The sequence below is a fragment of the Stegastes partitus genome, unplaced genomic scaffold (assembly GCF_000690725.1).
Source record: "Stegastes partitus isolate 25-593 unplaced genomic scaffold, Stegastes_partitus-1.0.2 Scaffold57, whole genome shotgun sequence".
Lineage (NCBI taxonomy): Eukaryota > Metazoa > Chordata > Actinopteri > Pomacentridae > Stegastes > Stegastes partitus.
Genome location: NW_007577788.1, coordinates 663,715 through 686,715, shown reverse-complemented (window position 1 = coordinate 686,715; position 23,001 = coordinate 663,715). Strand labels below are relative to the sequence as shown.

Below are 23,001 nucleotides of genomic sequence, written 5' to 3'. Positions count from 1 at the left end.
TCAATAGATGAGTGCAGGTCACTTGTGCACCAATAGACAGAGGCAATCTTAAGAGTCTGGAGGTCCCAAACATTTACTTTGATTTCCACCTCTGTTTTTCTGTTTTGTGTCCTACAATTGACACAAAACAGAAAATAATTACATCTGTCTGGTATTTTTCTTTCGTTAATAACTTCAAAACTGTCAGAATTGTTTCATCCACTGGTGACTAATTGATTGATTGACTAGCAGCAGTTGGTTCAGTTGGATCGGACACACTAATTTTCAGCTAATCTCCTTGAAGATCCTGTGCAAACAGGAGTATTCACTCACAGCCGTCAGTCTTGATAAATCAAAACATGAACTTTCCTGCATTTGTTAAACCGCTTTGTGTCTTTTGGGAGCAATTAAGGCCTATTGTGAGCAGCTTTCTGAGTGGCGCTGCAGAACTAGGACTGGCCGATCAATGCGGTCGATGTGCGCAGACTAATTTTAGCGCCTGTTGGTTTTCCATAGTTCTGCTGCTGCAGCACAACAATTAAGCCTCTTCGAAACAGCAGCGCTTCCAGCCAGCAGCTTCACCAGGTCCTGCTGTTGCACAATAGAGGTCACAGTGTTGGAGGCACTCATTGCTCTTTGTTATGATTTTATGTCTGAGCGGGGATTTAAAAGGTAGACAGGTATGCAACTCTGAAAATATTCTGGAGAAGAAAAAGGTATATTTAAAAAAAAATGTTTACACATAAATTATGGAAGAAAATAACAGACATAAAATTTAAAAAAATATAAATCTAAAATGTTTTTTAAAAACGTGTTTTTTTTTTTAATGTTATGTTATATCTTTTTGTTAGTATGAGATATGCCCTGCATTTTAAAAGATTACATACTTCAATTTTAATTTTATCTTTTTTTTTTGTTTTAGAATAAATCACTTATAAACTCGCTGCTGTGCAGATTTATCAATATCTACATGTGTTAATGTGTTTGCAATCAGTGCATGGTGATGTCACATCACAAGAAAGAGCTTTGGATAAACTATGCTACGTCAGGCATTAATGGGCGTTTATTTAAAATTTGTTATATAGTTTTAGAAATGAAAAAATGCATATTTTGCATTTGTTTGCACAGTATCTATATTATGTCATTTGCTACATTTAGATTGTGCATTTATAGCAATACACATGTGGCTATTACAAATACTGATGTATTGTTTATAGTAATTATTGATTCAATTCTATTTATACAGCACCAATTATATGCACACAATTATTGTTAAACATTCTTAGATTGCAATTAAATTCGCAATTTAAGCTGTATTATACAGTACAATATATGTTTTAGACAGTTTTGTTTTTTTTTGTTTTTTTTCTTTGACTGAAAGAAATACAAAAAGGATGGGATTTGTGGTGCTTTTTTGATACAAAAACAGGCATGTTTCTTTACAATGGCAGTGGTAATGATTATATTGCAGTCAATAATTTATGTTTCAATTTTTTTGTTTCAAGAAAAAAAGGATGTACAGTACAGTTGACAGGAGTGACATTTTCTCCCTTCTCCAATTAACTCGCCCGAAACCTAACCCTGCCCTCTTCCTTTATAGTCGAGATGACGAAAAAAAGCAGAAATGCAAATGACTGTGTACCTACATATATACAGAAACAGATACTCATATATCATGTAGAGTTCTAACTCATGTAATGCTGGAAAAATAAATACTAGATACTATATACCAGGGGTATTCAATTCGCGGGTCCGGACACAACCATCACTCAGTCCAGATCTGGACCGAGGTCTGCCATTTGGTGATGCTATATACTATGCTATGTATGTGTATATATATATATAAACAACATACAAAATGAATAAATAAAGTCAACAAAAACAGAATAGGTCAGTAAGTAAATTGGTACATTAGTAGGTAAACGATAGGCGTAAATACATACGTATCTACAGACATACATGAATACACAGACACATGCATATATGTACAAGTAGGGGATGATGATGACATTAGATCGTGAAGGATTAGAACGTGTAGACGATCTGCCAAAGTGAGGAGATGGTATGGATCGTTTAGGTCACATTCTATAAACTGCAGTTCTATGCTGATGCACCGACGCACCAGACGTATTACATCGTCAACCTGACCAACCAATCATAGCAAATTACGGGCAGTGACGCAATTTCATGCCTGCCTCCTTGTTTGTGTGTGTAGCGGTAGCCGCATGGAGACCCATGGCTGAAAGCCAAACGGAGGAGTTGGACGCTAAAACAAACTCCACTTCCATTATATGGAATTGTTTTGGCTTTTACCCAGATTGTCTATCCCAGACGTTCATACCGCAAAACTTACAGCTGAGAGACTTTGCTGAACATCAGGACAATAAACGGCGCTAAAATTGCGGCGGTTGTGATTGGACATACTACACCAACACGAAGTCCGATCAGAGACTGTGCCGACAGCTACCCGAGAGAGAAGGAAGTGCAAGCGGTACGAACATAAACAAGGAGGGGGAAGAGAGCCGGGATCCATGTTAGGCTAAAGGCTAACCCCTCCAGACGAGCAGGACAGTCCTCGTATTCTCCAATGTCCGCTCCCTCCACAACAAGCTGGATGGGCTACGTTTGCTGAGAGAAACCCACAGAGAGTGGAAAGATGGCAAAAATATCACAATTTTTTTTTTATTGTAAAATCACGATTTAGATTTTATCACGATCTTACATGTATTTTTGAGTCTAAGTGCGGCTGGACCACAAATCACTTGTTGCTGCGAAAAAGTGGACATTCTGAACTCTGCATTCGATCTTTTCTCGGCATTCAATGTAGAGATGTGAAATGGCGAAGCAGAAGTTTTTTCGGCTTGCCAGCTCGTACCGCAGGTCGACTACTTTGGCAGGCATTTGAACCCCTCGTTTTCTACTGTCTTGAATAGAACCATATCTTTTGCAAGGTTAAAGGTAACTGCTTTTGTTACCTCTTTCCACCGCTTGCTTGTCTTCTCATACAGAGCGCCTTTATCAAATGCCTGTGTTAACGTTGTCTGTTTGGGTCCAGGTGCTGCCTCTGGCTGCGGTGCTGTTGGCGGTCCCGTCACTGTTCAGCTTTCTCTTCAACTGATTGAACGTTTGTGGTGCAGTGTTGCCAATTCCTCAGTAAGAAAAGTAGCTATTGGCTGTCTTAAAAGTTGCTGGAAGTCGGTAAATTACGTCATCACCTTAATTGCATAATTTTTATTTACATGTGATTGTACTGGACGCTGTAAGAGAGAGGAATAATGTCGTGGGACGGACAAAAAGTGGGTAAGAAACACCCTAGATAGGTTCAGAACTAAAAAAAAAAAAAACTGTCATCTGTTGATTCTTGGTTTGTTTTTTAAAATTTTGCGATTGAAATAGGCCATCACTTCTCACAATACCTTCATGACTAATGCTTTGTCTAGACCCACATTAAATAAATCAATTTTGTCCTGTATTGTAATGTTAGAAAATCTAATTTATTCAAACGACTGTAATGTGGGGGGAAACTGGCAGCTTTATGTCCAACCCTCCTCCTTTGTCAAGGCTTGGGACCCAGAATGATCAACTGCTTCATTCCACAAGCTGTCAGAATGCTGAAGTGCTTATCCAGATATGCAAACATTTCTATATTTATATTACTTAAGTTATTGGATCCTGATAAAACTCTCTCTCATCTTGCCTGTACTACTGTGTATTTACAGCAAAATGATTTGATTTGATTTGAAGTGACACAAAGACACTCTGGCAGAGTTACTTATGTTTTTTTTTTTTTTGTTAGTTGTTGGATTTTCCGTCAGTGTCCAAAACACCAAAAAAGTCTCCAATGACTCCAGAAAAAGTTGGTAGATTTGTCGCTAGTTGCTTTTGGGGAAAAAAAGTTGCCAAGAGGATTTGAAAAGTTGCCAGATTTAGCGAGAAAGTCGCCAAGTTGGCAACACTGTTGTCGTGTTGCCATCCGATGTGCGAACCGTCTTCTGTGCAAAGTTTGCAAATGACCTTTGTTAGTACTTTGTCATTTGGGGAAAACCCAAAACAATTCTGCGCGCAGGCTCCAACAGGCTGGAAGTGGGTGGGACACACAGGCAGCATTTGGCTACTAAGACCAGTTAGCTTCTTTTGAAGAGACCAGTCTACAATTTATGATATTCCCTGAATGCCCCACATTGCAGGCTGCAGTAGCTGCTGTTGGTGGCTGCAGTGCTCAGACCAGTGTGTGACCAAACTGGGTGTTCTAATGTCAGATTTGTCCAAGACAAATGAGATTTGTCTCATGCGGCCTTTTCTATGAGCGGAATAAACAGCGCACGTACTGTAGGTGCGCTCCGTTTTTCACGAGAAGACCACATTTCTAAGCTAAATACCGCAGTACACCGAAGTTATAAAATTACTGTTTTCCACCACTGTACTGCTGCTGGTGGGACACAATTTTACCAGATTTCAGTGTGCAACAGTTTGTGTAACACTTCTGTGTATCCCGTGACTCATTCCAATACATCTGCGATCGGACCAGAGACATCCTGGTGAAAAGTGACACAAATCATGGGTGGGTCCCATTCATTGGTCTCAGTGGTTATGATAACCCAGCCCCTGATGTACTCAATGATTTTCTCTGGCCCAGCAAAGAGTTGGTGCCTGAAAAGCACCACTTTTGAGAGCCTGGAGCCAATGCTTTGGCGGTTGAAACACAAAGAACTGGTGCTAAGTTAGGCACCAGCTCCAAACCAGCACAGTAACCAGTTTGGTGGAAAAGGGGTAACAGTTATGTTTAAAATTTTGGAGATTGCATCAAGAAAAGATTTCCAGAAGTTAATCAGCCTGGGACAGGACCAGAACATATGAATCAGTTTACAGGAGGCTTGTGCACACCTGTCACATCTGTCTTCCAGTTCGCCTGGATTGAGCCTAGAAAGTTTAGTTTTACTATAATGGAGCCTATGGAGTACTTAAAACTGTATGAGGCTAAGTCTTGCACAGCTGGAGGATGAGTTGACTCCTCTAAGGGCTTCCTTCCAGAAATTATCCGAGAAGACAATCTGTAGTTCTTACTGCCAGTTGGTCCTGATTCTGTCAACAGATGAGTCACCCGCTGCTGACAGGAGGTTATATAGGAGACATGTCCCTTGGGCAATGTGTGAGCCTCAAGTAATAGATCGGCACCACTGGATGGGAGAATTTGGGATAACTGAGGGGAGTGGGTTCTGGCAAAGTCCCGAAGCTGAAAGTATCTGAAAAAGTCGGATTTGTTTAGTCCAAAAGTCTCACATATTTGGTCAAAGCTGGTGAACTGGTTATCTAAGAACAATTTATGTAGTTGCTGAATTCCCCATTGTGCTAAGCAAGTAAATTTAGGATCAGTTTTAGCAGGTAAAAATAGATGATTGTTACAAATAGGGCTCATCTAGGGTAGAGATAGCCATCCATGGTGGCATCTGATTTGAGCCCAAATTTTCAAAGTGCCAGTAACAATGGGATTGGATAAGCATTGTGAAGGAGTCAGAGGCAAAGGCCTACATACCAGGGCTTGTAAAGATGATGAAGAACCTGAATCTGCTTCAATCTGATACCAGTTGCCTTGAGGTGAAGTGCACCAAAGCATAATTGTATGTGTGTTAGTGGGCCGGTAGTAGCCAAAGAGACTGGGTAAACCAAGCCCACCACATGATCTATTCCTCTGTAATAGGGATTTGCCCATTCTTGCGTGTCGACCAGCCCAGATAAATGAAGAGATAGCACTGTCAATCTTATTAAAGAAGGATCTGGGTAGGAAGATGGGGAGACATTGAAAGATATACAAATATAAAAGTAGAATGTTCATTTTAACAGTCTGTACTCTTCCAGCTAGTGAGAGTGGTCGGTTACTCCATCTCTGTAAATCAGCTTTAACTGAAGCTGTCAAGGTTGTGAGGTTGTGCTCTTTCAGTGATTTAGTAGATTTAGTAACAGTTATGCTTAGGTACATGAATCCTGTGCCAGAGAATCTAAAAGGAAGTGAGGATGCTCGTAAGTCATCTGCCAGTTGGTTAACAGGGAAGCAGTCACTCTTCTGGATGTTCAATTTATAACTCGAGAGATGGCCGAAAGACTCCAATAGGGAGAGGATACAGTGGATACTAGACATAGGGTCGCATATATATTAATAGCAGGTCATCAGCATAGAGCGAGACTTTATGTTCCACACCCCATCTCTGTATGCCCTTAAACCCATTCTTCACCTTAAGGGCTATGGACAGCGGTTCAATAGCGATCGCGAACAGGAGGGGTGATAGAGGGCATCCTTGGCATGTACCACGAAAAAGAGGGAAAGGATTGGAGCGCTGGGTGTTTCTACAGACGGAGTCACAAGGGGAAGAGTACAGTAACTGTGTTCATGAGATCAAGCCATTTCCCAAACCAAACTGGCACAAGCAAGAGAAAAGGAAGGCCCACTCTACCCTGTCAAAGGCCTTCTCGACATCTGGTGATATAACCACTTCCAGTTCACCAAGGGAGGACAGAGTGTGGATGGCACCAAGAAGTCGTCATACATTTGTGAAAGAGTGCCTCCCCTTAATAAACCCAGTTTGGTCGTCAGATATAATTGAGGACATAACAGATTCTAAACAGCGAGCAAAGATCTTAGCAAGAATTTTCACATCGACAGATGGGAGCGAGATCAGACAGTACGATGCGCAATTCAATGGGCCCTTGTCCTTCTTGAAAATAAGAGAGATACAAGCCTGTGTAAGACGAGGTGGGAGTGAGCCCTGAGAATAAGAATGATTAAACATTTTGAGCAGCAGTGGGGCCAACTGATCTGAGAATTTTTTTATAAAATTCAACCAGGTACCCATCAATGCCCAGTGACTTTCCGCTGTGCATTGATTTAATCGCCTGCTTGATTTCGGCAAGGTTTAAAGGAGCATCAAGCTTTTGGTCGTCTGTCGTGGAAATTTTAGGCATGTCCAAGTTGTTAAAGAAGTGCAGGAGTGGAGCTTCATCCTCAGAGAATTCAGAAGTGTAAAGCTGGGAGTAAAATGAATTAAAGGTATTATTGATTTCGATGGGTCAGACGTTGGGGAACCTGACTTGTCTCGTATCTGAGCAATATGGCGTGAGGCCATTTTGGCTTTTAGTTGGTGAGCCAGGAGACAGCCAGATTTGCCACCGTGCTCATACATGGTCCCTCTGGATTGAAGTAGGCAACGTTCTGCATCTCTTGCGAGCAGAAGACTGAGCTCCGTTTGAATTCCAGTCCTCTCCTTGTAGAGCTCAGGAGATGGATTAATTGAGTATTGGTTATCCAGGTTAGCGATGGACTCTTCTAACTCCCTCTGACGGGCTCTACACAGTTTGTTGGTGTGAGATGTATACGAGATAATTTTACCTCTTATGACTGCTATGAGTGTTTCCCAAAGTCATGATGCAGAAGTAACCTCACTTTTGTTTGTCTCGCAAAAGAATGGGATTGACTCAGAAATATAGTTACAAAAGTTTGCATCCAACAGCAAAAGGGAGTCCAAACGCCAGGGTCTAAATTCTCTAGGCTTGAGGTCAAAATCCATCCATCCATCCATTGTCTTCCGCTTATCCGGGATCGGGTCGACCAGCTCTGCCTGGGGGATCCCGAGGCGTTCCCAGGCCAGCTGAGAGATATAATCTCTCCAGCGGGTCCTGGGTCTGCCCCGGGGTCTCCTCCCAGGTGGACGAGTTCGGAAACCCTTAGAGGAAGCCTCCCCGGAGGCATCCAAACCAGATGTCCATACCACCTCAACTGACTCCTTTCGACGCGAAGGAGCAGCAGCTCTACTCCGAGCTCCGGATGTCTGAGCTCCTCATCTTATCTCTAAGGCTGAGCCCAGCCACCCTACGGAGGAATCTCATTTCGGCCACTTGTATCCGAGATCTCGTTCTTTCGGTCACGACCCAAAGCTCGTGACCATAGATGAGGGTTGGGACGTAAGTGGACTGGTAAATCGAGAGCTTCGCCTTGCGGCTCAGCTCTCTCTTCACCACGATGGTCCGGTACAGCGCCCGCATTACTGCTGACGCCGCACCGAGCCGCCTGTCCATCTCGCGCTCCATTTTCCCATCACTTGTGAACAAGATCCAGAGATACTTAAACTCCCTCGCTTGAGGAAGCAACTCCCCCCGCACCCGGAGGTGGCAGTCCACCGGTTTCCGGCAGAGAACCATGGCCTCGGACTTGGAGGTACTGATCCGCATCCCTGCCGCTTCGCACTCGGCTGCAAACCGCTCCAGTGAGTGCTGAAGGTCGTGGTCTGATGAAGCCAACAGTACCACGTCGTCTGCAAAAAGCAGAGACGAAATCCTGAGGTCCCCAAACCGGACACCCTCCTCTCCCTGACTGCGCCTTGAGATCCTGTCCATGAAAACCACAAACAGGATCGATGACAAAGGGCAGCCCTGGCGGAGTCCAACACCCACTGGGAACGTGTCCGACTTATTGCAGAGAATGCGGACACAGCTCGCACTTTGGTTGTACAGAGACCGTATGGCTCATAGCAGCAAGCTCGGTACCCCATACTCCCTCAGTACCCCCCACAGAGTTCCTCGGGGGACATGGTCATAGGCCTTCTCCAGATCCACAAAGCACATGTGGACTGGCAAGTCGACCTCCCATGCCCCCCTTAGCAGCTCCGGAAGAGTAAAGAGCTGGTCCACTGTTCCACGACCAGGACGGAATCCGCATTGCTCCTCCTGAATCCGAGGTTCGACAATTGGCCGAAGCCTCCTTTCCAGCACCCTAGAGTAAACTTTCCCGGGGAGGCTGAGAAGTGTGATACCTCGATAATTGGCACACACTCTCCGGTCCCCCGTTTTAAACATGGGAACCACCACCCCGGTCTGCCACTCCACAGGCACTGTACCCGATGCCCACATGACATTGAAGAGACGTTTCAGCCATGACAGTCCCGACAATGTCCAGAACCTTCAGCATCTCAGGGCAAATCTCGTCCACACCTGGCGCTTTGCCACCGAGGAGCTTCGTAACGAACTCGGTGACCTCTACCACGGATATGGACGCAGAAGCCCCCGAGTCTTCAGGCTCTGCCCCTTCATCAGAGGACGTGTTTACCGGGTTCAGGAGTTCCTCGAAGTGCTCCTTCCACCGCCCAACGAGGTCCCCAGTCTGGGTCAGCAGTTCTCCTCCCCGACTGTACACAGCCTGGGAGAATCCCTGCCTCCCCTTTCTGAGGCGTCGGACGATTTGCCAGAACTTCTTTGGGGCCGACCGAAAGTCCTTCTCCATGGCCTCCCCGAACTCCTCCCACACCCGAGTTTTAGCTTCCACGACCGCCGCAGCTGCAGCCCTTTTGGCCAGCCGGTACCTGCCTGCTGCCTCAGGAGACCCCCGAGCCAACCAGGCCTGAAAGGTCTCCTTCTTCAGCCTGATGGCTTCCCTCACCGCCGGTGTCCACCAGCGGGCTTTGGGGTTGCCGCCGCAGCAGGCACCAGTGACCTTCTGGCCACAGCTCCTAACGGCTGCTTCTGCAATGGAGGCTTTGAACATGGACCACTCTGACTCCATGTCCCCAACCTCCCCCAGGATGCAGGAAAAACTCTTCCGGAGGTGGGAATTGAAAATCCCACAGACAGAGGCCTCTGCCAGACGTTCCCAGTTCACCCGCACTACGCGTTTGGGTTTACCAGGTCTGTCCGGCAGCCTTCCCCACCATCGAATCCAACTCTCCACCAGGTGGTGATCAGTTGACAGCTCTGCTCCTCTCTTCACCTAAGTGTCCAAAACATACAGCCGCAGATCTGATGATACGACTACAAAGTCGGTCATTGACCTTTGGCCTAAGGTGCTCTGGTACCAAGTACACTTATGAGCAACCTTATGTTCGAACATGGTGTTTGTTATGGCCAATTCGTGGCTAGCACAGAAGTCCAAAAACAAAACACCGCTCGGGTTCAGATCAGGCAAGCCATTCCTCCCAATCACGCCCCTCCAGGTTTCACCGTCATTGCCCACGTGAGGATTGAAGTTCCCCAGGAGAACGATGGAGTCCCCGGGCGGCACCCCTTCCAGGACACCACCAGGTGACTCCAAGAAGGCCGAATACTCCGCACTGCTTTTCGGTGCATAAGCACAAACAACAGTCAGTTGTTTGAGTTTTCCCCTCTGCAACACACAGTCGCAGAGAGGCGACCCTCTTGTTCTCCGGGGAGAACTCCAAAAAGACGGCGCTCAGCCAGGGGCTTGTGAGTGTCCCCACATCCGCCCGGAGCCTCTCACCATGAGCAACTCCGGAAAAGGAGAGTGTCCAACCCCTCTCCAGGAGTATGGTTCCGGAGCCCTTGCTGTGCGTGGAGGTGAGCCCGACTATATCTAGCCGGTAGTGCTCCACCTCCCGCACCAGCTCAGGCTCCTTCCCCGCCAGTGAGATGACATTCCATGTCCCCAGAGCTAGTCTACGCCACCAGGGGGCGGTAAGCCAGGACGCCTGCTCCTGCCTACCACCCAGTGGGCATAGCACCCGACCCCGATCCTCTTCCCTGAGGGTGGTGGGTCCTCGGGAAAGTGGCCCCGTGTAGCTTGTTCGGGCTGTGCCCGACCGAGTCCCACGGGGCCCCAAGGCTCGGCCACCAGACGCTCCCCGGCAAGCTCCCCCCCAGGCTTGGCTCCGGGGGGTGCCCCGGTTTCCCTATTCCGGGCGAGGTGGCGGCAGTCCTTTTAGTGATCTTCATTAGGGTTTTCTGAATCGCTCTTTGTCTGGTCCCTCCCCCAGAACCAATTTGCCTTGGGAGACCCTACCAGGGGCTAATGCCCCGGACAACATAGCTCCCAGGATCACAGGGACACTCAAACCCCTCCACCGCGGTAAGGTGGCGATTCATCGGGGGGACAACAAAAAGACAACAGAAATGGCCGTAAGTCATAGGCTGTGACCGTCCAGCAGTGAGATGGTCTAATAAGAGCCTCTAAGAATGATAGGTGTCTCCTGATGCCTTTGGAGCAGTAAACAACAGATGGACGGGAAATTTCGTTGGTTATGTGCACACACAGACCAACTTCTGAGCAACAGAAAATCAAGAATTTGCAACTTTCCAAATATTATTGCTGTCTGCAATGGTGGAAGTTTATTGTGCAAAAACCTTGTTTACTGATGGTGTCATGATGTTGTAGCTCTTTTTGGAGCAGACTTTATATAAGGAGTTTTTTGTTGTTGTTGTTTTTCATAATCCATCCATCCATTATCTATACACCGCTTAATCCTCATTAGGGTCGCGGGGGGGCTGGAGCCTATCCCAGCTGACTTAGGGCGAAGGCAGGGGACACCCTGGACAGATCGCCAGTCCATTGCAGGGCTACCTTGAGGTCAAAATGCATATCTAAAATCACTGTGGAATGGTCTGAAATAGTTATTGGTGAATACTGGGTAGAAATTATAGATGGAATAAGTGTTTATATTGGTCCATAAAGGTGGAAAGGGTCTGGGAGACTTTTGAGGGTGGGATAACTCTTGGGCTCGATCTGTCAAGCACTGGGTCCAGGACAGAATTCATGTCTCCTCCTAGAATGAGTTCAAGTTTGGGATAGGGGATAACAATTGCTTCATAAAACTATGAATGGGGGCCTAAACAGACACCAGGACTACTGGTTTTTGATAGAGTGCCAGAAGCAATAACATAACGGCCATTTACATCTGATATGACAGTCTGTAAAGGGAAATGAACATTCTTCTTGAGCTGGCGTTCCATGCACAGGGCTACAGTCGCGATGTGGAGGTCTTGAGTTCGAATCCTGCTCATGGCCCAAATTTATGAGTCAGTTTAAGGCTAATGATACCTGGCTAGTATCGGCTGAACATTTTCTTATCGATAGATTCTACAATTTACCGATGTTCCCTGAACGCCCCACATAGCAGGCTGCGGTAGCTGCTGTTGGTGGCTGCGGTGCTCAGACCGGTGTACGACCAAAGATGACTTTAAAAAGAGTAAAATAGGGCGTTCTAATGTCAGATTTGTCCAAGATGAAACAGAGTCATTTTTTCTCATGCAGCCTTTTCTATGAGCGGAATAAACAGCGTCACCTTTAAGGCCGCACTCTCGTGAGCAATTAACATTGTATTAACCCTCAGAGAATAGAGACTGAGCAAGGTAGTTATCTGTAGTTTACCGTAGTAATCGCGAGTAATTAACGTCGTATTCATCCCCCAAAGAGTAGAGACTGAGCAAGATAGTTATCTGTAGTTTACCATGTAGTGGACCATGAAATTGGGCACTGACAAACGTTCCGTGTTGCCTGGATGCAAACTGCGATTAAATGCATTAATTTTTTTAATGCATTATTTTTGTTGTAATTAATTAATCAGAATTAGCGCTTTAAAGTATTTTAGCAGTGGGACTTTAACGCGTTATTTTCGCATTAATTAACGCGTTAAAGTCCCACCCCTAATATTTACCAATATGGCAGAAGATGAAAGAAATTCATGTCAGAAAATGTATTGTAGATCAGCTGTAGCACCTGTTTGTTGTACATCTTACTGTTTAATACTGTAGTGGCCAGAGGAGGTAGTTGCTCAGACTACAGACAGATCATGTTGGCCAGCAGAGAGCATTGTGGGAGTTAAGCTAGCAACGGCACCATGACAAAGTATGCTGTGACTGTTAATGGACCCTGGTTTGTGGTTTTAAAAAAATCAGAAAAAGCAAAAAATAACAGCTTTATGACTAGTATTGAAAAATGATTTTGTTGGAAGTGGTAGATTTTGCATTTCTTTCCCACTGAACCAAACAGAAAAATGATGATCATGTGTTGTACTTGTTTGGTACAGAAACACGCATATTACTGTACAACTGCAGTAGGAATGTCATTGATCAATGAGCACCTGTTTGCTCTGCCAGGTGGAGCTTCTTACTTTTTAATACTGTAGCGACCAGAAGAGGCGTCACTCAGACTACAGGCAGGTCATGCTAACAAGCAGAGAGCATTGTGCGGGTTAAACTATCAACAGGTACCATGACAGAGACTACTGTGGTGGTTAATGCTGTCCGACCAGGCTTGTGTTTAGGATGAATTAGGTCAGTGTTGCTTTATCTCGGGGGCACATGTATTTAACTCTGTTTTGTGTCCCATGTAATGTGTTTGTTGCCTTAAATATCAGTGTAGGGATTCATAAACACTGTACTCAAATCGTGTTATAGATTATTGATTAATAACGCTGCTGATTATCGGTTCAGAAAATTATTCAAAATTTTCATCCCTATCAACCTGAAATAAGTTGGATTCATATGATTAGGGAAAATATTAAAAGCACTGTTGTGGTCACTGTCACAGGTCTGTGGTCAAGAAATAGGTTTATCAGCATGTGGAATACTGTCCAATCATTCTTATGAACGATTTATAGATTGTTGATTGATAATGCAGCTCGGTAAAGAAAACTGCCAAAAATGTCTCTCTCCAGTCTGGGGAATCAGATTTATAGGCACCAAGTGGTTCGCTGTGACACATTTTATGTAAAAGCTGCAGCTCTTGCGGTTTGGATCTTGCACTTGGCCATATTGCATTTTTGATTGTATTTTTTATTGATTATCCGTCCAGGGGCCTCGGATAATGAAAGGGACTGTTGGTGTCTTCCTTCGACCCTCTGTGCTGATGGTGCTGTTCTGTTAGATTGAAATATCTGCTGCTTTCCAATGATGACAAAAAGAACATCCGGCCTGCTGCACCGAGGGGACGGAGGATTTAGCTTCTCGCTCGGAGGTCACAGCGTCGCTTTAATCCTCCCGGCAGCAGATGGGAGAGTTGCTGTCAGTCACACGGTGTCTCCTCCATGATTGGCCGACCTCTCCTGACACTGCGCCGCCAAACTCCACCCGGCCGCCACCTCTGCAGAACCAAAACAAACGCTCCTGTCGGTTAACATCCACATGGACACGATATCCTGCTGCTGTTCATCTGCTCTGTGTTTGTGAGTGGAATCGTAGGAAATGATGGAAGGTCCAGATAATTAAGACTGTTCTGTTTAAAAACAAGATACAGCATGTATGACTTTTCCTTATAATGACCGAAACAAGAACTTAAAGGTGGTGAAATTAACCTGAAAATAAACTCATAGAGTTAAAAGAAATTGAAATATTTAGAGACTGGAAGTGTTTAGACCTTTTTGTGACCCTCACCTGTGTGAAATTATCAATTCATTAACAGTGAAATGTAAAAAAAACAATAATAATGATTTGTGTAAATGTATATTAACAGGTTTGACTCTAATGTTAATTATCTCATCTTATTAATAAATGTCAGTCGTGAAAGTTCGTTGGGACTCAACATGATGAGTTCAGACTGTCTGTTTTGTCCAAAAAACCAACGTAACTCATTTTGCTGTGATGAAGTTAAAGATCCAGATAAATTCATGGTGAGAGACATGTATAAATGTAACAATTTCGTAATATAAAATATTGTTTTTACTTGATCTAATCACGTGGCGTCTCCTCTGCGATTGGCCGGCCTGTCTTGACACCGTGTGGCCAAACTCCACCCGGCCGCCGCCTCAGCAAGACTGAAACGAACGCATTCAACATCCACATGCACACAACAACATTCTCCTCCTCCTCCTCCTTCATCCTGCTGCTGTTCATCTGCTCTGTGTTTGTCTAACCTTTAACCTCACCATGCTATTGTTCAGCAGGCTGAAGCCGCCCCGCCTTCCTCTCCCATAATCCCTGTGATCCCAATCTCGCCAATCCCAGCCGAGACCACCATCATCCCTCCGACATCACAGGTCTTTTTTTGTTTGTTTTGTTTTTTATTTTCCTTCCACTTGTCTCTCTCTCTCTGCTCCATCCACCCATCCATCAGTAGATTTACATGTTTTTGGCTTCTCGTCCTTCTGCTGCCATCGCCACCACTCGCTTCCATGTCTGTCGTCCAGCTGTGGCTCTGATGAAGTGAGCAGATTAGGGATAGAAAACAGTGGGAGAAATGCCACACTTCCCCCATTTGACTTTTAAGAGCCCATCTGGCTCCTCCCGGGCAGAAAGTGAGCGGGCGAGCAAGGCAGGCGGAAGCAGAATGATCGAGTGAACGAGTGTCAGAGCTACAAGAGGAAGCCGAGGTGAACAGAGCAAGAATCTCCCTCCTCCTGCAGGAAAATTTGATTTGATTTTGGGCTTCATGTTTCAACGTTGCATCTTCTGCAGCGTGAAATGCCACCATGTACGTACCGCTCACTAATCTCTGCTCAAATCCACCGGCCTGCTGTTTTATCCCTGTAGCATCATGAGGACAGTAAGTGTTTGCAGGGGTGGAGCTCTGCTGGAGGGAGGCTGCTTAGGTTTTTGGGTTTTTTGTAGAAGCTGATGGGGTGTTTTATTTTGGCAGAGATGTTTCCTCTCCGTGACACTCTCGTGTGTCTTCTCTCCTCAGGCCAATCCTCCCCCCGTGGTGGTCAACACCGACAGCCTGGACACGCCTCCATACGTGAGTTCAACCTGCTTCAACAGAAACATGCTCATCAAATTATAGGTTGCTGGAGTTTGTGAGTGTTTTTTTTTTTTCTCACTGTGGGCTCATTTTTCACTGCAACAACTTCCACAGCCTGCAGTCTGAATTTTTCTGACAACATTGTTGGCTACAACTGAGTCAATGATGGTTTCACAGTTCTGTGGAGGAGCATAGAATTTTAGTCTTTCTTTTTTACAAAATTTCCATTTTAAACTTAGATTTGGTCAAGTTTTCTGATGAAATGGCCCATCACAAACAAAAAGTACAATATTTTCAATTCTTTATTTTACAAAAATTGAAAAACCCTGGAATCAGCATGTCAGTCAACACACTGGAAATACTTACAAGTAGTAATTTAAGTGTTGGCTACTAAGATTGGCTGGTTGACCGTTTCATTCATATTTACATGCAATAATCAACTGTCACTTATAAATATTAAACAGAGCTGTTTTATATAATAATTTAGCAATGTATATATTTGTCTTCTGTCTTGATTTGTTTGAAAACTTAACATAAAGCGTGGTTAGTATTCAGACTAGTGACACTTTCATGCATCAAAATCCAGGTTTTTGACACTTTTGTGTGTTATTGTCCAGGGTCCTGTCACTTTAATGCATTAACACCCAGGATTTTTATATTTTGGAGTCTTAAAATTCAGGTTTTTGAAGATTTGGTACATTGGTTTCCAGGGTTTTGACACTTTGTTGCATTTATTTCCAGGATATTGAAACTTTGGTATAGTATTTTCCTGGTTATAGACACTGGTCCATTTATGTCTAGTTTTTTTTTTTTTTTTTGTCATTTCCTGCATGAATATGCAGAGTTTTTACGCTTTTATACATTAATATCCATATTTTTGACACTTTGGCATTAAAATCTAGATTTTTTGACAGTTTTGTGCATTAATATCTAAGTTGTCGATGCTTTGGTGCATTCATATTCAGGTTAATGCATAAGTACGAAAACATCCCATCACACCATGTGTTCTCTTTTACTTCTTTATCACCTTGGAGCGGTGAAACAGTTATTAATCTGAGAATTATTCCGTTATTATAGATGGTTATTTTTCTCGTTCTGTTAACTCTGCATGGACTTAGAAGTGAATCTGCCGTCTGCAGTTGAAGTTCAAGTCACACATGAAGCGAAATGTGCATCAACCATCCTGTTTGTTTCAAGCAACACCAGGTCTGATTGTTGGCTGTAAATGCTGTTGTTTCACTGATCAAAGCAAAATATGAAGGAAGAGCAGGCCTCCAGACTAACTTTTTGGCCCAGGAGCACTGTGCTGCTTACCCAAAAAAGTTAGGAGCACAAGCAAAAATCTAGGCGCACCACTATAAAAAGTTGGGAGCACAAGCAAAACTCTTGACCATACCAATAATACTCCTATTAATCAACGTTAACAACCTGGAATAAAGTATTTAAATAGATTTTAAAAGAAAAAGCCTACATTGATAGGTGCAAAACAATTGGCAATGTGTGGTATATAATTTTAGTTGGTTCTTGGAGAAGAAAGACGAATCACACCATTTGTTACAACCAGTGAGGTGCGGTGAGGTTCATGGCTGGTGAGGCACTGACTTCGTCAGAATCTGATTTACAAATATATGCACTCTACACAGTAGCATATTTGCCATTTGATTGGCAGCAGTTTACGGGTTATGTTTCTTCTCAGCTGTTTATGATGCTCAGCACACAAAACACGTTACACACATACAGTTGGTGACAAAAAAAACACTGTACATTATTATGTAATCAGCTGAACTATGGAAAATCAGTTTATATATTAAATGTGTTTGCACCATGTTATTGGCGACATACAGACAGCAACATGCTGTCACTGCAGGCAGCCAGGTAGCGAGGGATTGCGCAATCCCTCACTGCGCTGGCTGCCATGCGTTGACTGTCACTACCTACCGGCGCTGCCTCACCGGCTTCTCTTCCAAGCACTGAATGGGAAATTGCGAAAATTCAGCCATTTTGAATTTAAAAATCATCAAAACTGACGAGGCTAAGTGAAAAAAAAGAATACTTTATACTACAAATCACTGGATAAATATAGTAATTTAAATTATTTTATCATCCAAGTGTTTGGTGAAAGGTTCGCGGGCTTCAGTCAGCCAGCGGGACTGGAGCTTGTTTACTTTTTTTTCTGCAGCGATTATTTCGGTGCAGACCTTCATTTTTGCTCATTTTTCTATTGGCACACCATGCGACCGTAATTTCAAATGTAGTCACACCCTCGAAATTCCAGGCGCATATGCAACCATTCCAGTCGCAGTCACAAGGCTCGAAGAGGCTGAAAAGGATTCAGAGTTTAGCTTGTTAGTCTGTTATTTACAGGTTCTGCCACTGTCAGTTTCACCAAACACTTTACAGATTTCACTCATTAAGACTCATCTAACAAACCTAAATTTCACATCCACATCATCCAATAAACAGCTTCTAGTCCTGAATTTAAGTCCACGAGGAAGCAAATCTGTCTGCGGTTTTCTGACCTGATGCAACTGTTGAGTTTGACGGTGTAAAATGCTGGTTCAAATGTCTTTTCTTAACGTCTCTGAAAACTAAGCTGGCAAAGACGAGGTGGGATCTCGCCAACGGCCGCCAACATCTCAAGTCAATCAGAGGCTGGCGGCTGTTTAATCGCTAATTTAAGTTGGACTGCTCCACTGCCAGAAACAGGCTCAGCGAGGACAAATACTGCAGCTTTTACCTCTCAGGAAATTCAGAAATCTGCAGCTACACATTTAAACTGATCGTCAAAAAGTTAGGTCCTGAGCAAAAATCCTTAAGTTAAAGGCTAATTCAGGTTAATTTCCACCTGCTATATTTCTTCTTAACATGTCGTTGGGTCTTTGAGCTGATTATGAACTTTTTACACTTTCATTGTCGAGATTCCTCTGACAGAACCAGGCTCAGGGAAGGCGGCCATCTGCCTCGACCGGTTGGATGAGAGTGGGGATGAGGGGGTGGGGAAAGCAGGATAGCAGATGGAGAGCAAGCAATAGAGTGGACCAATAAACATGAATATAAGTATTTTGGGGGTTGGTTGTGGTCATAACTGTATGGAAGGAAGAGAGAGAGAGGAGCTCAGTACGTATTTGGAATCCCCCGGCAGTCTAAACCTATAGCAGCATAACTAAGTGACAGTTCAGGTGGTCCTGAGCAGCCCTAACTATAAGCTTTATCAAAGAGGAAATTTTTAAGCCTAATCTTAAAAGTAGAGAGGGTGTCTGCCTCCCGAACCCAACTCTTGGAGCTGATCCATAATGGAGGAGTCTGATAACTGAAGTTCTCTGCCTCCTGTTCTACTTCTGGAGACTCTGGGAACCACAAGTAGACCCGCAGTCTGAGAGCAAAGGGCTCTGTTAGGATGGTGTGGCACAATAAGGTTTTTAAGGTAAAATGGAGCTTGGTCATTGAGAGTTTTATATGTTAAAAGCAGGATTTTAAATTCTATCCTGATTTTACAGCGAGCCAATGAAGAGACGCTAATACAGGAGAAATATCATCTCTCTTAGGGTTCCTGTCAGAACCCTGGCTGCAGCATTTTGTATCAGCTGAAGGTTTTTGAGAGAGTTATTGGGACATCCTGACAATAAGGAATTACAATAGTCCAGAAGTTATAGTGTTGGTAGCATCTATGGATTCTTGAAAAAATGTTGTACACGTTGATTCCAGGATTTTTTTTTTTTTTTTTTGTAAAATAAAGAATCAACAAAATTCTTTTTTCTTTGTGTTGTGCTATTGTGTCAGTAAACTTGAAAATCTAAACTTTAAATGGAGATATGTCATCATACTGTCTTTGTTCCATATGTTTAATTTTAAATTGTTGAAAATAAACAGCTTTAACCAGATTCTGTAAAAATAAATTAATAAATAAATTCTTAGCTGATTGGCAGAACCTTGAAGTGATTCATGACTCTGCTTTGACCAAAAGTGACGTGAGAAAATTTCAGTTTTTAAGGAAAATGACTTTTTTTTGTTTGTAATATAAATAATCAAATAAATATATTGTAACTTTTAACATCCATGTTTTTGATCCTTTGGCATGTTAATATCCAGATTTTTCATATTTTGGTGTTGTAATATTCAAGTTTTCAACATTTTTTTTTTTTTTTTTGACTTTTGACGGATTTTTTGTGTTTTAACTGTGTCACACTGACAGAAGACATTTTTGAGTTCTCTCTCTTTATTAATGGTTCTGTTTCCGTAGAGGTGCAGAACTTTATACTGCAGCGAAAAATGAGCCCACAGTAAGAAAAAACACCCAGAAGCTGCTTTGAGTTCAGAGGGTTAAAGTTAGAAACTGACTGTGTTAATGTTGATCCGTGACATGTGGAATAAATTACATTAGAGTGTGAAGGTTAAAAACACAAAGTATCTGTTTATACAATGTATGAATGTGCTGCTGCAGGAACTGATGGATGTGTTCTTTGTTCAGGTGAACGGGGCAGAGGCTGATTATGAGTACGAGGAGATCACGCTGGAGCGGGTAAGCTCTTTTTTTTTTCACTTTAAACCAGACTGTTGGCCGAGCGACTCGCTGTAACTCTGTGGCATCTTTACGAGTCCATAACTCAGATTAAATATGGCCTGACGCTGGCAGCCGATGCTCTGCTTCCGACTTTGACACACAACTTTTCTGCACAGAACTTTTAAACTCGCCTTCGTAAACCCTGCAGGGCTGTTGAGTCCAAACATCAGAGGGCTTTTTTGTGAAAATGAGGACAAAACTTTGCGATTTCTCTTTAATGCAGCTGCGTTTTAATCCTCAACTCTGCCTGCGGTATTATCTTTGTGTATTGTTCTCTCTTCCTTTTGTCTCGACCTCATTCAGCTGCTCTGCTTCTTCAAGTGCAAATTATCATCAGCGCTGCGTAAATAAAATAGAAACTCTGCCAGCTGAGTCCCACCAGAGGTTTAACAGGCCTCAGGCTCGTGTTTGTTGTGTTGTTTCATCACTGAAGCTGAATTACGTCCCTGCATGTTTGCTGCTTTCATGTTTACCTAAAACTGAAGTTTCAAAAGTCCTGCAGGAGATTTTTTGCAGATCTGAACAACACCGTAAAATTACACACCAGCAAAATGTAGCTAAAATATTGCACTAAAAGTGCTGGTTTGGTCCCCCCTGACTGATTTGTTATAAGACTATTATAGTGATCATCAGTGTGTCAGCTGAAGGTTGGAACTACTTATATTCAGTGTTGTATTCAAGGAACGAAGATAAATCTGAGGCTCCTAACAGGATTAATGGGAAAAAGGTTTTCTCTAATCTTTGATTTTTACGGAGATATTTAAAAAATTGAACATTTATTGAAATGTGAGAAGTTTAGAGAGTAAAATCAGTTTTTGGTGAAGCTGTTAACTACTCAGACTTCTGAAAATCACAAAAATATGTGTTTTGTGTAGAATTTGCACCGTAAAATTTCAAAATATTAGAGGAGTAGAAAGTAGAACACTGTCCTCTGAGATGTTGTGCAGTTGACTGAGGAAGTGGCACAACATGTTAGTGAGTACCTCAAAGTTGTACGTGAGGAAATGTAATTAATGCTGTCTATTTTTACCATCCTGCTACCACTAAAACTCACCAAAACACCAAAAAAGATCCATCCAATTGTCCCCAAACCAACAAATGCACACTTTCTTTCTGTTTGATGGCTTTTTTTTTTTGTCCTTCGTCTTTAATTTTCTTCATCCTACCCGTGTTGTGTCTTTGTTTTGTCGTCACCATGGTCGTGCTCGTCATGGTTTCCAGGGCAACTCGGGCCTCGGCTTCAGCATCGCCGGCGGCACTGACAACCCCCACATCGGTGAAGACCCCAGCATCTTCATCACCAAAGTCATACCCGGAGGAGCCGCCGCTCAGGACGGACGCCTCAGGTGAGTCTGAGGTTTTAATTAAATTCAGCTGTTTTCAGTGTTCCCAAGAAAATTACTGTCAAACTGAGGATCTGCAGGTTTTTAAAAATCTTCTCTTAACAAAAACTGTTAAATAGCCTCACCTTTAATTTCTAAAAATCCTTAGTGTTAACTCTGACATGCTGTTTTTTTGTTGTTTGATTAATTTGTGAGACTCGATCTCTAGACAAACTTTACCCAAAACACACAAACCTCAAGAGAAATTTTTCCTGCATCACATAAACTCAAAGAACAAACCTTCACTCCATATTTCACTGTCCTCTTAATATCTCTGTGTTCTGACACTACCACTGCTGTGGTGTTGAAACAAATATCCCACCCAAAACAAGTAATTTAAACAGAAAAAAACAACATGGTTTCATCATTTATTATCATAACTGACAAAAATCCTCACTTTTCAAAGCAAAAAATATCAATTTTTTCATATGATTTGCTCGGGGGGGAAAAAATCCCCTTTTCAGATGACTAAAGATGTTTTGGGAAGAATTAAGTTTATATTTTAGTGATGTTTTTTTCTGATAGTGGTTTATTTTTTTGAACTCAGTCAGGAGTCTTTACATGTTAAATATTTTGGGAGGTTGAGGGTTAAACTCAGTCGTCTGTACTACTCAGGTACAGTTATTTTAGAAAACGGAAAATAAATTCCTCCTACAACACCCAGAATGCTTTTCAGTATCTTAATTCAGCGGCTGCTGCCAATTAAAGTCCAGTTTTTGAGTCTAAATGGGGATTATGTTTTTAAAAACAGATAAAGTTTAAACTCTGCAGCTCCTTTTTATACCAAGAACCGCCTGCAGCTCCTTTCACTGCTTCATCCATAATGCAGCTTTGATAGTCTGGAACACCTGATCCAGGTGATGATGATGATGAAGAAAAAGCTCAGGTTAAAGTAGAGCCTGCTGGTCAGAGACACAGGTGTCTGTGTTGGAGTTTACAGACCAACAGGGAGCAACAACAGGGATTTTTTGAGCCAATTTAGGACAAACTGAGAGTTTACGTCACAGTTTTCTCTAGAACACATAAATCAATCACTAATCAATACTTTGATGAGAGGTTGTCAATTAAATGGGGATTTGTGAGGATTTGTGAAAGTTTTACACATTGTGTTGTGTAAATGAGAATTATCATATTTAGTTAAAAACTAAATTCAATTTGCCTTTATTGTTTTGATGAAATTTCAGAGTCTAATGTCTCATTAAATCTGTATAAATAGCCATTGTCACAAATTTCTAATCCAACTTCCTGAATTACCTCAACGCTGAATTCAAGGTTGTGTTTGTGGCATCAAATTTATGCGGAATTTTTTTTTTTTTTTATATTTATGATCTTTATTTGTCACATGCACAGTAACAAGACATAATTAAAAACACTACTTAATGTAGAAGAAGAAATAGAAATAATTAGGAGTAAAGACAATTTGTTGTATTTTTTCTGTCTTAAACTAAATATTGGCTTTAAATAATATGTTTACATTCCAACTTCTTTTGAAATTAGATTATTTAAATTAAATAACCAACCGGTTGCTTTGCACTTCACCTTGTATATATACATGTAAATAATCTTATTATTTTCTTTCTTTATTTTATTCCCTTTGTGCACTGTTCGACAGTTTGATTTATTTATTTCTG

General features: G+C 42.7%; 1 protein-coding gene across 8 annotated transcripts in view; it reads left to right on the top strand.

Moving 5' to 3' along the window:
• The window catches only part of dlg1b (discs large MAGUK scaffold protein 1b), a 209,178-nt gene that overhangs the window by 151,466 nt on the left and 34,711 nt on the right, over window positions 1-23,001 (top strand). For 6 of the 8 annotated variants that reach the window (XM_008275704.1, XM_008275703.1, XM_008275701.1 and 3 more), the window contains 4 exons: window positions 14,631-14,726; window positions 15,371-15,424; window positions 19,896-19,946; window positions 21,210-21,334. In XM_008275704.1, the coding sequence (XP_008273926.1) occupies window positions 14,631-14,726; window positions 15,371-15,424; window positions 19,896-19,946; window positions 21,210-21,334 (326 nt within the window). The remainder of the gene's footprint in view (window positions 1-14,630; window positions 14,727-15,370; window positions 15,425-19,895; window positions 19,947-21,209; window positions 21,335-23,001) is intronic. The other 2 variants (XM_008275706.1, XM_008275705.1) reach the window with 1 other exon arrangement.